The 16,324-nt window shown below is 38.9% G+C and overlaps 1 protein-coding gene across 3 annotated transcripts in view; it reads right to left on the reverse strand.

The window, feature by feature from the left end:
- SCAPER (S-phase cyclin A associated protein in the ER) overlaps window positions 1-16,324 on the reverse strand; it is a 514,984-nt gene that overhangs the window by 309,605 nt on the left and 189,055 nt on the right. For all 3 annotated transcript variants that reach the window (XM_039238174.1, XM_039238172.1, XM_039238173.1), the window contains one exon: window positions 615-696. In XM_039238174.1, coding sequence (XP_039094105.1) covers window positions 615-696 — 82 coding nt within the window. The remainder of the gene's footprint in view (window positions 1-614; window positions 697-16,324) is intronic.

The following is a 16,324-nucleotide window of genomic DNA, read 5'->3' on the forward strand; positions in this document are numbered from 1 at the left end:
CTCTTTAACCCCCTGCCTACTACAAGGCTCAATAAATTTTTGCTGCATTAAATGTCAGTGAATGATAAAGTCCTGTGACTACACAACTGATAAAATATGGCCCTCTACCTTATGGATGGTACTATCTCTGTGAGGAGACAATGTATAAGTAATCATTACACTGTGTCAAATATACTGCCAGAAACGGTATTACTAATGGAAAATATTTTCTAAAAAATAGTAGTTTATCATAATTTCCCAAGTTATAATCGCACAATTCATAAGTACTGAAATCAGGTGAAACTAATTATCCTAATCACTTTTTGTTTGTAAATAAATAAAAATATAACTATCAGAAACCAAAGAGTAATGCCTTCAAGTCACTCACAGATTGGTTAGTAAAAACAAGAAATACTAAAATTCCTTTAGTTATTCTCATCATTTTAATGTATTAAAATAATTTAGTTTTCAGACTGTTGGGTTATAAGTGATCATAACCAAATCACAGAAGTCTTATTATCCAAGTATTAAGAATATAAACTAAAATTTTTATACAGTTCCTGAAATTAAAAAATTTAATCGCATGTGTCATTGAAATCTCTAGATTTTCAAACTGAAATATATAATATCCTTACCTTGAGCTGAATTTTTTTTTGTAGCTCTTCCATTGCTTCTTGTTGAGCAGCTGTGAGTGCAGCCAATCGCTCCTCCCTATCTCTGTAAGGAGAGAGTAAAAATAATAAACTCAACTGCTTGGAGTAACAAACTTCACGAGGTTAAAAAATATGATTAGGATACATATGCTTATATATTCTACAGGGTTATTATCTTTTAAATTATTCTTTTCTAAGTGCCTAAGTGCTCAATAAATGTTTAAGAAGCAATACAAGTTTTTAGTTATAAAAATAGGCTTCTGGGGGCACCTGGGTGGCTCAGTTGGCTAAGCATCCGACTCAGCTCAGGTCATAATCTTACGGCTCACTAGTTCCAGCCCACACTGAGCTCTCTGCCTTCAGCATAGAGCCTGCTTCAAATCCTCTGTCTCCCTTTCTCTCTGCCCCTCCCCTGCCAGCGCTCTCTCCCTCTCAAATTTAAATAAACATTAAAAAGAAATTTAAAAATAATAGATTTCTGGACCCAGACCCAGGTATGGGTTTAAATACCAACTACCTCTGAAACTCTCATTTAAACATGGCATGTTGAGGGAACCTGGCTTGCGTGCAGCTGCGGTGAGTGATAAACCTGCAAGCTGTGGCGAGCTGCCGCAAGTCCAAGGGAAAGGAAAGAGAAGATGAGATTGCTCACAGAACCGTCCCTGGAGAAGAGAAAAACCTCCGCTGAGAAAGAGAGTGTTTTTTAGCTCTGGCTGCAGTGCTGACTTTGAACTAGGTGTCCCCTGTCCCAGAAGGCGCCAGAAAAAACTGCACTGCAGCACTCTAGACACCATCCCTGGCATCACGGATTCAGTGGACCTGAAGTAGCTACGTTCCCAAACACACTTGGATTGTATCGCTGCTTGACCCTGGAGAATCTGAGGCTGTGACACTTCCCCAACCCACCACTCGACCCCCCCGCAGCAGGGAAGCAGGACCTGCAGGACTCTTTAGGGCGGTATAAACAAAGCCCACAGACTGGGACCTGGAAACGAAGCAGGGCGTGGGGCATATAACTCAGCCCACCTTGGCTACGTCCACAGCACAGGGAGATTGGACTCAAAGAAGTGATTTGCAACTCTTGGTTGAGAAGGGACTGGGGCGACGCCATTCTTCTCTCCACAACCACCAAGGTGGGGCCTCAGGGAGCAGCCAGCAGAAACAGTGGAGGCCAGACCTGCCTGTACCAAACCACGCCCATCCCCTCCAGAGAGCTGTTTTGCTGTTATTGTTTTAAAATTTTTTAATGTTTATTTATCCTTGAGAGAGTGAGAGAGACAGAGGGTGAGCAGGGAAGGAGCAGAGTAAGAGAGGGACACAGAATCGGAAGCAGGCTACAGGCTCTGAGCTGTCAGCACAGAGCCCGAAGTGGAGCTCAAACCCACGAACCCTGTGATCATGACCTGAGCCAAAATCGGACGCTTAACCAACTGAGCCACACAGGTGCCCCTGTTGTTGTTTTTACCTGAGCCTGGGTTCGCGTGTTTATTGGTTTTGTCTGTGCTTTTGTGTACCTTTGTTCTCTCTGTGGTTGTTTTCTTTTTTGAGGGCTGCCTCAAGAAACAAGCCAAACTACACATGGTAGAGAGTCCCAAATACCAGAAAGAGTAGAGAAACAAAATAACCAAATGCTCAGCAAGAGAAACCAAGAGACACCATTCAAAGAACACTTCCTGAACACTCAGGCCCTGAACAGTCAAAGAGCCCTCTTTAATACAGCAGAACTCGCAGGGGCAGAGTGTACAACAAGCTTTTAAAATTAACAAGAGATAGAAAGCTAACCAAAATGACGAAAAGGAAGAACTCTCCTCCAAAGTAATTCCAGGAAGAAATGACAGCTAAAGAACTGCTCAAAAAGGATATAAGCAACATAACTGAACAAGATTTTAGAATAATAATCATAAAATTAATTTCTGGGTTTGAAAAAAGCATGGAGGACATCAGAGAACTATAGCTACAAAGACTATGGAGCTTAAAAATAGTTATGATGAATTAAAAATGCGAGAAATTAGATACATAATAAACTGGAGGAGTCCAATGCACAGACTGAAGAGGTAGAAAGGAGAATAAGTGATTTAGAAGACACAATTATAGAAAAAGAAGAAACTGAGAAAAAGAGAGATAAACTGATTCAGCAACATGAAAGAAGAGTTTGAGACCTCAGCCATACAATCAAACGGAACAATACCCGTTTCATAGTAATTCCAGAAGAGGAAGAGGGAGGGAAAGGTGCTGAAGGAGTCCTCGAACAAATTACAGCAGAGAATTTCCCCAACCTGGGGAGGGAAGTAGATGCTGAAATTCTAGAGGCACAGAGAACTCCCCTCAGACATAACTTGAATCGATCTTCTGCATGACATAGTGAAGCTGGCAAAGTATAAGGACAAAGAATTCTGAAAGCAGCTACAGAGGAAAGGGCCCTAACATACAAAGGGAAACCTATCAGAGTGGTGACAGACCTATCTACTGAAACTTGGCAGGCCAGAAAGGAATGGCAGGAGATCTTCAACGTGATGAACAGAAAAAATATGCAGCCAAGAATCCTCTATCCAGCAAGCGTGTCATTCAGAATAGAAGGAGAGATAAAAGTCTTTCCAAATAAATAAAAATTGAAAGAATTTGTCACCACTAAACCAGCCCTACAAGAAATCCTGAGGGGGACTCTCTGAGGGAAATGATGCAAGGAACACAAGACGCTAGAGACACCACTACAAGCATGAATCCCACAAAGAACACAATGACTCTAAACCCGTATATTTCAATAATAACACTGAATGCAAATAGGCTGAATGCTCCAATCAAAAACATAGGGTAGCAGAATGGAAAAAAAAAAACAAACAAACCATCTATTTGCTGTCTACAAGAAACGCATTTTAGACGGGAATATACCTTCAGATTAAAATTAAGGGGATGGAGAATTATATATCATGGAAGTCAAAAGAAAGCTGGAGTAGCTATACTTATATCAGACAAACTGGACTTTAAAGACAATAACAAGGGATGAAGAAGGACATTATAGAATAATTACAGGGTCTATCCATCAGGAAGAACAATTATAAATGTCTCCACACCAAATATGGAAACACCTAAATATTTAAAACAATAAATCACAAACAAACAAGCTTATAGATAGGAATGTGCTAATACCAGGGGACTTTAATACTCCGCTTACAGCAATGGATAGATCAACTAGACAGAAAATCACTAAAGAAACAATGGACTTGAATGACACATTGGACCAGATGGATCTGACAGATATATTTAGAAGTCTACATCCTGAGGGCATGAAATTCACTTTCTTCTCAAGTGCGCATGGCACATTCTCCAAGATAGATCACACACTGGGACATAAAGCAGCCCTCAATAAATATAAAAGAATTGAGATCATACCATGCACACTTTCAGACCACAATGCTATGAAACTTGAGATCAATCACAGGAAGAAGTCTGGAAAACCTCCAAACACATGGAGGTTAAAGAACACCCTAATAAAGAACGAATGGGCTAATCAGGCAATTAGAGACAAAATTAAAAAATAAATGGAAACAAATGAAAACGAAAATGCAACAATCCAAAATCTGTGGGATGCGGCAAAGGCAGTCCTAAGAGGAAAGTACATTGCAGTCCAGGCCTATTTCAAGAAATTAGAAAAAGCGCAAGTGCAAAATCTAACAGCTCACCTAAAGGAACTAGAGGGAGAGCAACAAGAGCACCCCAAACCCAGCAGAAGAAGAGAAACAGTAAAAAATCAGGGCAGAAATAAACAACATAAAAACCAAAGAAACAGTTGAAGAGATCAATGAAACCAAGAGTGGGGTTTTTGAAAAAATAAAATTGACAAAGCTCTAGCCAGGCTTCTCAAAAAGAAAAGACAGAACACTCAAATAGACAAAATCATGAATGAAACTGGACTTATTACAACCAATCCCTCAGAAATACAAGCAATTATCAGGGAATACTATGAAAATTATATGCCAACAAACTGGACAACTTAGAAGAAATGGACAAATTCCTAAACACACTCTCACTACCAAAATTCACACGGGAAGAGATAGAAAATCTGAACAGATCCAAAACTAGTAAAGAAATCAAATCAGTTATCAAAAATCTCCCAACAAATAAGAGCCCTGGATCTGATGGCTTCCCTTGGGAATTCTACCAGACATTTAAAACAGAATTAATACGCATTCTTCTCAAGCTATTCCAAAAGATAGAAATCAAAGGAAAACTTCCAGACGCATTTAATGAAGCCAGCATCACTTTGATTCCCAAGCCACACAGAGACTAGCAAAAAAGGAGAACTACAGGCCAATATCCTTGATGAATACAGATGCAAAAATCCTCAACAAGATCCTTGCAAATCGAATTCAACAGCACATAAAAAGAATTATCCACCAAGATCAAGTGGGATTCATTCCTGGGTTACAGGGCTGGTTCAATATTTGCAAATCAATCAATGTGACACATCGCATCAACAAAAGAAAAGATAAAAAACAGATGATCCTGTCAACAGATGCAGAAAAAGCATTTGACAAAATACAGCATCCCTTCTTAATAAAGACCCTCGAGAAAGTCGGGATAGAAAGAACTTATTTAAACATCATAAAAGGCATCTATGAGAAGCCCTAAGCTAACATCATGCTCAATGGGGAAAAACTAAGAGCCTAAAATCAGGAACACGAAAGGGATGTCCACTCTCTTCACTGTTGTTTAACAGAGTGCTGGAAGTCCTAGCATCAGCCATCAGACAACAAAAGGAAATCAAAGGCATCAGAACTGGCAAAGAAGAAGTCAAACTCTCAGTTTTCACAGACTACTTGATACCCTACATAGAAAACCTGGCAGACTTGACCAAAAGCCGAATAGAGCTGATCCATGAATACAGCAAAGTTGCAGGATACAAAATCAATGTAGAGAAATCGGTTACATTTTTATACACCAACAGTGAAGCAACAGAAAGAGAAGTCAAGAAAATGATCCCATTCACAACTGCACAAAAAAACATAAAATACCTAGGAATAAACCTAACCCTAGATAGAAGAGATCTGTATGATGAAAACTATAGAAAACTTATGAAGGAAATTGAAGAAGACACAAAGAAATGGAAATACATTCCATGCTCATGGACTGGAAGAATAAATATAGTTAAAATGTCATTACTACCCAAAGCAATCTACACATTCAATGCAATCTCAACCAAAACTGCACCAGCAATCGTCTCAAAACTAGAACAAACTATCCTAAAATTTGTACGGAACCACAAAAGACCCTGAATAGCCAAAGTAGTACTGGAGAAGAATCCTAAAACGGGAGGCATCACCATGTCGGACTTTAGCCTCTACTACAAAGCTGTCATCATCAAGACAGTATGGTATTGGCAAAAAAACAGACACAAGACCAATGGAATAGAACAGAAACCTCAGATCTGGACCCAAAAGTGTACAGCCAACTAATCTTTGACAATGCAGGAAAGAGTATCCATAGGAAAAAAGACAGCCTCTTTAACAGATGGTGCTGGGAGAACTGGACAGCAACCTGCAGAGGAATGAAACTAGATCATTTTCTTACACCATACACAAAAAATAAACTCAAAATGGATAAAGGACCTGAATGGGAAACAGGAAACCATCAAACCCCTAGAGGAGAAAGCCGGAAACAACCTCCTTGACCTCCACCGCAGCAATTTCTTACTTGACACATCCCCAAAAGCAAGGGAATCAAGAGCAAAAAGGAACTATTGGGACCTCATCAAGATTAAAAGCTTCTGCATGGAAAATGAAACAATCCATAAAACTAATAGGCAACCGATGGAATGAGAAGATAGTTGCCAATGACATATCAGATAAACGGCTAGTATCCAAAATCTATAAGGAACTCACCAAACTCCACACCCGAAAAACAATCCAGTGAAGAAATGGGCAGAAGATATGAACAGACACTTCTCCAAAGAGGACATCCAGATGGCCAACAGACACATGAAACAATGCTCAGCATCCCTCCTCATCAGGGAAATACAAATCAAAACCACAGAGAGATACCACCTCACGCCGGTCAGAGTGGCTAAAATGAGCAAATCAGAGGACTCTAGATTTTGGCGAGGATGTGGAGAAATGGGCACCCTCCTACACTGTTGGTGGGAATGTAAACTGGTGCAGCCCCTCTGGAAAACAGTGTGGAGGTTCCTCAAAAAATTAACAACAGAACTCCCCTATGACCCAGCAAGAGCACTGCTAGGAATTTATCCAAGGGATACAGAAGTGCTGATGCCTAGGGGCACATGTACCCCAATGTTCACAGCAGCACTCTCAACAATAGCCAAAACACGGAAAGAGCCTAAGTGTCCATCAAAGGACGAATGGATCAAGAAAATGTGGTTTATCTATACAATGGAATACTACATGGCAATGAGAAAGAATGAAATCTGGCCATGTGTAGCAACGTGGATGGAACTTGAGGGTGTTAAGCTGAGCGAAATAAGTCAGGCAGAGAAGGACAGATACCATATGTTTCAACGTATAGGAGGATTAGGAGGAACTTAATGGAGGACAATGGGGGAGAAGAAGGGGAATAATAGTGGGAGAGAGGGAGAGAGGCAAACCATGAGAGACTCTTGAATGCTGAGAACACACTGAGGGCAGATTGGGTGGGGGGGAGGGGAGGGGGGTGATGGGTATGGAGGAGGGCACTTGTGGGGATGAGCAATGGGTGTTATATGGAAACCAACTTGACAATAAACTATTTAAAAAAATAAACATGGCATGTTGAGAGGGAGGAGTTAAAGTGGCAACACGCAGGGAGACCATAAGCTTGTCTTGTGGTTTTGATTTGTATTTCCCTGATGAGGAGGGGTGCTGAGCATCGTTTCAAGTGTCTGTTGGCTTGTCTTGTTCCTCAAACAGAGCTAGACAGAAACTCACAATGATTTGATAAAAATAATTCTGCACACCCAAGAAATCTACCAGAGGTCTAAGAAAACAAAAACTGCATGTCTACAATTGGAAAAGTGACTACCTTTTAGAAGGCAGGAGGTGCAGAGAGTTGTATTGGGAAAGACATAGCTATGGGTACAGCAGCGGGGAGGGAGCCTGCTTATGGAGGCTACTACAAAGTATTATAAACAATGGGGTACAAAATCTGAAGTTTTAGAAGTCTGCTACGCTGGAGGATGTGCCTGGCTTAAAGGTGCTCAAGAAGCAAAGCAGGGAGGAATCCCAGGAGCGACAGCACGGTCTGAAGACCCTCTGGGTCACAAAAATGACTGGTGGAGCCAAGATGCTATACTACTTCCAGGCACAGGAGCAGAAGAAGGGCTGAGGGCAGCAAGCAGAGTTATTGGTGTTCTGCTATGTTTTGACATAAACTCTGAACTGCCAACTGCTTTCCTCCCACAGGCCAGCAAAAGCATTGCAAACCCTCCCCCAGAGGTAAAGCACTGGTCCATACCTTGAGAGTCCCTAAAATTTGGTGTTTGTAAAAAAATTTTTTAATGTTTTATTTATTTCTGAGAGAGAGAGAGGGAGAGCGCACGCAAGCGAGCAGGGGAGGGTCAGAGAGAGAAGGAGACACAGAATCTGAAACAGGCTCCAGGTTCTAAGCTAGGTGTCAGCACAGAGCCCAACGCGGGGCTCGAATTCAGGAACTGCGAGATCATGACCTGAGCTAAAGTCGGACATTTAACCAACTGAGCCACCTAGGTGCCCCTGGAGTTTTGAAACTCAGTCATGGGCTTCAGATAAAGATGCTCGGACACAGGCAGGGTGAATGCAGGGTTCTGATGGAAATAGGGGTGACAAGAAGGGTGACTGATTGCTCTTCTGTGAGAGTTCCCTGAAGAGTAGGGGGCGTGATCTTTCAGCTCTGGGGCTAGAGAGGGGAGCACAGCCATATTCAACTCACCCATCAGCATGGCAAGCCCTCAGGGAGGAAAACAACACCAGCTAGTGGAAGCCAGAGCCACTTACATGAAAACACATTTCCACTGAAACAAGTCAGCCTGAGATTTAGCCCAGCAGGCCACTTCCCCAGAAAAACATCACCAACAACTCTCTCGCATCAAGTCAATGGATCAAAGAGTACTACAAAGCTTCCAATCTAGGGGAACAAGGGTCTAGCTTACTGTTTACTTTTACTACCCTATGATCCACCAATGGCACTATTAGGTATTTACCCCAAAGGATACAAAAATACAGATTCAAAGGGGGTACATGCACCCCAAAGTTTATAGCAGTATTATCAACGATAGCCATATTATGGAGAGCCTAAATGTCTATCAACTGATGAATGGGTAAAGTAGATGTGGGGTGTGTGTGTGTGTGTGTGTGTGTGTGTATTTAGCCACAATGGAGAGTTACTTAGCCAGCAAAAAGAATGAAATCTTGCCATTTGCAATGACATGGATGGAGGTGGAAGGTATCATGCTAAGTGATATAAGTCAAACAGAGAAAGACAAATACCATATGATGTCACTCATATGTGGAATTTAAGCAACAAAACAGGTGAACATAGGGGAAGGGTGAGAGGAAGGAGGAGAGGGAAACAAACCACAAGAGGCTCTCAACAACAGAGAACTGAGGGCTGCTGGAGGGAGGTGGGTGGGAGATGTGATAGATGGGTGATGGGTATTAAGGAGGGCACTTGTGATGTGTACTGGGTGTTGCATATAAATGATGAATTACTGAATTCTACTCCTGAACCCAATATTGAACTGTATGTTAACTAAAGCTTAAAATAAAAAAAGGTAAGCATGGCATGTTGAAAACATAGTTATTTCTGCTCCCTTCCAAAAAGCCACAAGAAATGAATAGAATAGGCATAAACTCACAAAGACAAAAAAAAAAAAATAGCAGAAGAAACAATCATAAGTTACGAGATATAATATGACCAACTTTGAAAAAAGCAGTCAATTGGGAGTGCCTGGGTGGCTCAATCAGTTAAGCATCAGACTTCAGCTGAGGTCATGATCTCATAGTTCATGAGTTTGAGCCCCTCATCAGGCCCCATGCTGACAGTGTGGAGCCTACTTGGGATTCTCTCTCTCTGACCCTTCCCTGCTTATGCTTTCTCTCTCTCTCTCTCTCTCTCTCTCTCTCTCTCAAAATAAATAAAATTAGAAAAAAGCAGTCAATTGAAACTGTCTCTGAATGAGGCCATATGCTGTATTTAGTAGACAAAGACTACAAAACAGCTGTTATAAATATGTTCAAAGAATTAAAAGAAAGTATGCCAAACTAAAGAAAAATATTATGGCACTGATTCAATAGGAAATCTCAACAGAAAACTAGAGAGTTTTCAAAAAAATTTCCAATAAAAAAACCCAAGAATCCTTAAACAAATGGTTGATTCTAGAAAGGGAGGAAGGGAAGTAAACACAAGATGAGTCTGGAGAATCTTGTGGTGCCAGAAGAGCAAGAAACTTGTCAAAAAACAAAATGATAAAGTATGTCAAAAGGATACAGGGGCCATATGCAAGAGCTCCCAATGTCCAAAGCTGGAACATAACAATATAAATAATATTGGTTTACACCACAATGTATAAAATAAATGTATATAAGTCCACATGGACATTAAAAAACCCTATTTAGTAAATAAATAGGAGAGAACAAATGTCCTGTACAGAAGAATTATAAATAATTTATGTGGAAATTCTTCCCTCAAGGAGGTAGAGAATAATTCCTCACCTTTTCAACGTGGCCTATGCTTAGAGACTTGCTTCCACAGAGGATAGCATAGAGAAATTTTTAAAGTAACAATGGAGAAGCCTGACAAACACTAGCTTAGCCAAGTGATCAAGGTTAATAAAATCAGTGATAAGTCAAATTGATAGCATGAACTTCTAACATGTTATGAATGGTAATTCATAGTCACCTCTGTGCTCTTGCTCCCCAAAAGCTTTAACATCAATTTAACCATAAGAAGAGCATCAGACAAGTGCTACCTGAGGAACATTCTACAATATACCTAACCACTACTCAAAACTTTCAAGGTCATCAAAACCAAGGAAAGTTTAAGAAACTGTGACAGCTTAGAGATGTCTGAAAAGAAATGACAAATATATGAACAAATAATGGCCAAACACTTCCCAAACTTGATATGCAGAGAACAGAATAATCATGAAGAAAATAAACTTAAATAAATCAGAATGAAACTGGTTACAGGCAAGCAGAAAATTCTGAGAGCAAGAAGAAACAACTTCCCATATACAGAGGAAAACCCAATATGATTAATGGCTAACTTTTCATCAGAAAAAAACAGAAGTCAAACGATTCAAAGTACTGAAATCAGAAAAGAAAAAACCCAAGAACTCTAAATCTGGCAAAAATATCATTCAGAATGAAGGAAAATGGCAATGATACTTCAATAACAAAAATTTTTTAAAGCAAAAACAAAATGAAGGCAAAATATTCCTAGATAAGAAAATACCAAGATAATTCAATGACAGCAAAACTCCTTTACTAGAAAATACTGAAAGAAGTCCATCTAGCTAACATGAAGTTATGCCAAAAAGTAACCTGAATTCATAAAAAAAAAATATTGAAGCATGCCAGAAATGGTAAATATGCTAATAGTATAAAGGTATATATAAATATATATTATCTTTTATTCTTCTAATTTATCTGAATAATGTGGCACTACATTAAGAGATAATCCTATCACTGTATTGTTGAGTTTACTACATATACAGATATATGATATGTGACAATAATAACACTAGAGGAAAAGGATAGACCCATAAAGGAACAAAGCTCCTCTAGCTTTTACCAAAATTTAGTTTTAATCAGAAATAGATTTTCATAAGTTAAGATGAATATTGTAGTAAAAAGAGAAACCACTAAAGCAAACAACTAAAATAATAGCTTAAAAATCAGGAAAAAAAATTAAATGATGCACTAAAAAGTATTAAGAAGAAAAAGCAGTAGTGAAAGAGAATGAAGAAACTTGATATGTATAGAAAACAAGTATCAAAATAGAAAACATAAATTCAATCATATCAATAATTATATTCAATGAGAACGGACTAGACACTTTAATAAAAAGGCAGAAACTAGCAGACTAGATGAAAACATAACTTCAACTGTATTTATTTATTTATTTATTTATTTATTTATTTATTATTTTTTTTTTTTACAAATAGTTTATTGTCAACTTAGTTTCTACATAACACTCAGTGCTCATCCCCAAAGTGCCCTCCTTCATGCCCATCCCCCCCTCCCCCCCACATCCATCAGTCCTCAGTTTTTGTCAGCATTCAAGAGTCTCTCATGGTTTGCCTCTCTCCCTTTCCCCCACCATTTCCGCCCTTCTTCTCCCCCTTGGTCCTCCGTCAAGTTCCTCCTAATCCTCCTATATGTGCAAACATATGGTATTTGTCCTTCTCTGCCTGACTTATTTCGCTCAGCATAACACCCTCAAGGTCCATCCATGTTGCTACACATGGCCAGATTTCATTGTTTCTCATTGCCATGTAGTATTCCATGGTATAGATAAACCACATCTTCTTGATCCATTCATCTGTTGATGGACACTTAGGCTCTTTCCATGTTTTAGCTATTGTGGAGAGTGCTGCTATGAACATTGGGGTACATGTGCTCCTATGCCTCAGCATTTCTGTATCCCTTGGGTAAATTCCTAGCAGTGCTATTGCTGGGTCATAAGGGAGTTCTATTGTTAGTTTCCTGAGGAACCTCCACACTGTTTTCCAGAGGGGCTGTACCAGTTTACATTCCCACCAACAGTGTAGGAGGGTGCCCGTTTCTCCACATCCTCGCCAGCATCTAGAGTTCTCTGATTTGCTCATTTTAGCCACTCTGACTGGCGTGAGGTGGTATCTCAGTGTGGTTTTGATTTGTATTTCCCTGATGAGGAGGGATGCTGAGCATCGTTTCATGTGTCTGTTGGCCATCTGGATGTCCTCTTTGGAGAAGTGTCTGTTCATGTCTTCTGCCCATTTCTTCACTGGGTTGTTTGTTTTTCGGGCGTGGAGTTTGGTGAGTTCCTTATAGATTCTGGATATTAACCCTTTATCTGATATGTCATTTGCAACTATCTTTTCCCATTCCGTTGGTTGCCTATTAATTTTCTGGGTTGTTTCCTTGGCTGTGCAGAAGCTTTTAATCTTGATGAGGTCCCAACAGTTTATTTTTGCTCTCGATTCCCTTGCTTTTGGGGATGTGTCAAGTAAGAAGTTGCTGCGGTGGAGGTCAAGGAGGTTGTTTCCTGCTTTCTCCTCTAGGGTGTTGATAGTTTCCTGTCTCACGTTCAGGTCCTTTATCCATTTTGAGTTGATTTTTGTGCATGGTGTGAGAAAATGATCTAGTTTCATTCTTCTGCATGTTGCTGTCCAGTTCTCCCAACACCATCTGTTAAAAAGGCTGTCTTTTTTCCATTGGATATTCTTTCCTGCTTTGTCAAAGATCAGTTGGCTGTATACTTTTGGGTCCACTTCTGAGTTCTCAATTCTGTTCCATTGGTCTATGGGTCTGTTTTTGTGCCAATACCATACTGTCTTGAGGATGACAGCTTTGTAGTAGAGGCTGAAGTCTGGGATGGTGATACCTCCCGTTTTGGTTTTATTTTTCAGTATTACTTTCGCTATTCGGGGTCTTTTGTGGTTCCATACAAATTTTTGGATAGTTTGTTCTAGTTTTGAGAAGTATGCTGGTGCAATTTTGATTGGAATTGCATTGAATGTGTAGAGTGCTTTAGGTAGTAATGACATCTTAACTATATTTATTCTTCCAGTCCATGAGCATGGAATGTTTTTCCATTTCTTTGGGTCTTCTTCAATTTCCTTCATAAGTTTTCTATAGTTTTCATCATACAGATCTCTTGTATCCTTGGTTAGGTTTATTCCGAGGTATTTTATGGTTTTTTGTGCAATTGTGAAGGGGATCAGTTTCTTGATTTCTCTTTCTGTTGCTTCATCATTGGTGTATAAAAATGCAACCGATTTCTGTACGTTGATTTTGTACCCACTTCAACTTTATTTAGACTTATAAGAGACAGAGGTTAGATAAAAATGACACAAAAGGATGAATGCAGACGGACAGAAAAAGAAATATCATGTAAACTATAGCCATGGTTATATGTAAAACAGAAAAAAAGTTGACTTTACAGCAAGAAATATTTTTTTTAAAGGTGAAAGAAGAACATTTCATAATGATGAAAGGGTCAATACCCACGGAAACTTCCATGCCCCTAACACTGAGACACCAAAATACATAAAGCAGATATTGTCAATACTGAGAATATAAGCAGACAATTCAACAATATTTAACACTTTCAATAACAGTCTATCAGAAATCAGTAAGATTACAGAAGTCTAGACCAAACTATCAACTGACTTAACTGACATTTATTTATTTTTTTTTTTAATTTTTTTTTTAATGTTCTTTTTTATTTATTTCTAGGAGAGAGAGAGAGAGAGGGAGACAGCATGAGCAGGGGAGGGTCAGAGAGAGAGGGAGTCACAGACTGAAACAGGCTCCAGGCTCTGAGCTGGCAGTCAGCACAGAGCCCGACACGGGGCTCGAACCCACGAACCGCAAGATCATGACCTAAGCGAAAGTCGGACGCCTAACCAACTAAGCCACCCAGGTGCCCCTTAACTGACATTTAAAGAACACTCCATCCTGGGTGCCTGAATGGTTCAGTTGGTTAAGTGTCAGACTTTTGATTTTAGTTCAGGTTATGATTTCCCAGGTTCGTGGGACCGAGCCCTACACACTGGGTTCTGCATTGACAGCACAGAGCCTCTTTGGGATTCTTGCTCTTTGCCCCTCCCCGGCTCTCTCTCAAAATAAATAAAACATTTAAAGAAAAACCCACTCCATCCAACAACAGCAGAATACAAATACTTTATAACAGCATGAAGGACTGTCTCTAGAATAGTCTACTCTCAAGGTCATAAAATAAGTCTCAATGAATTTAAAGGGACTAAAACAAAGAATATTCTTCAACTACAAAAGGTTTAATAATGAAACAACAGAAAACTGGAGATATATCCGCAAATATCTGGAAACTAAACAAATCATTCTAAATAATTCACGTATCAAAGAACCTAGAAAATATTAGAAAATGTCTTTAATTAAATGAAAGTGAAAATACAACATTATCAAAATTGTTGAGATGAAGTTAAAGAAGTGCTAAGAACAAACTTTATACCCTTAAATGCTTGAATTAGAAATGCAGAAATAGAGGCACTGGGTGGCTCAGTCGGCTAAGCACCTGACTCTGGCTCAGGTCATGAAATCATGGTTGTGAGTTTGAGCCCTGCATGGGGCACTCTGCTGTAATCAAGGAGCCTGCTTCAGATACTATGTTTCCCTCTTCCTTTGCCCCTCTCCCACTCATGCTTTCTCTCTCTAACCTAAACATTTAAAAAATTTTTTAAAAGGAAATGTAGAAATATATAAAATCTATCAACTACATTTTCAGCCTCATAAAAGTAGGAAAAGCAGAGCTAAATAAATCCAAAGCAAACAAAAGGAAAGAAATCATATATATCAAAGTAGAAATCAATGAAATAGAAAACAGAAACAATAAAACAAAAAGACTGTTCTTCAGAAAGATCAACAAAATATACAAAAATTAAGCTAGACTAATAAAAAAAAAAGAGAGAGGAGACACAAATCACCAAAATTAGTAATGAAAGACAGACATCTCTATAGATCATACTGAAATTACTTATAAGAAATAATGAACATTATAAATATATAAAAATAGAGAACTTAAATAGAAAGGTCAAATTCCTAGTAAGACACAAATTATGAAAGCTGACTGAATAAGAAACAAAAAAATCCCAATAGACCGTAAGATGTTAAATAGGTAACGGGCACTTGTTAGAAGGGCACTTGTTATGATGAGCACTGGGTGTTATATGTAAGTAATGAATCCCCAAATTCTACCCATGAACCAATTATTACACTATAAGTTAACTAACTAGAATTTAAATAAAAAATTAAAACATGAAAAAAATAGGTTGGTAATTTAAAATTTCCTCCAAAAGAAAAATCCAAGCCCAGATAGATTCATTGGCAAATTACACTTAGCAAAAATAATGCTGATCCTAACACAAAGAGTTCCTCTAGTACAGGAAAAACCACTTCCATCATACTCTATGAGACTAGTATTGCCATGACATTAAAACCAAAGACATCACAAGAAAGTTACACACCAATATCCTTCATGTACATATCCTTAACAAGAATTTAGCAACAAATAAAAATGAGTATACACCATGACCAAGTAGGAATTAACTCAGGCATGCAAGGCTGGTTTAATGTTGAAAATGAATTAATGTAATAAAATACAACATACAAAAAAACTTTGCACAGTCCTCCTAATGGATGTGGGAAAAAAAACCCATTTATTTAACAAAACTCAGTCTATTCATGCTATAAAGCACTCAACATACTAGAAACACAAGAGAATTTTTTCAATCTAATAATGGGGATCTAAGAAAAACATGCAACTAACATCACTGGTAATAGGGAAAGACTAAATGCTCCACTACTAAAATTAAGAACAGAGTAAGTATATACAATGTTGCAGCTCCATTAAAATTATACCACGGCATGTAGTCAGTGCAATAAGACAAGGAAAAATAAAAAGACATCCATACTAGAAAGCAAGAAGTATAACACTTGTAATTTCCAGATGTGAGCCTATATGTAAAACATCCTAAGGGCAACATC

The sequence above is a fragment of the Hyaena hyaena genome, unplaced genomic scaffold (genome assembly GCF_003009895.1).
Source record: "Hyaena hyaena isolate Hyena2069 unplaced genomic scaffold, ASM300989v1 scaffold_137, whole genome shotgun sequence".
In the NCBI taxonomy this organism is placed as follows: domain Eukaryota; kingdom Metazoa; phylum Chordata; class Mammalia; order Carnivora; family Hyaenidae; genus Hyaena; species Hyaena hyaena.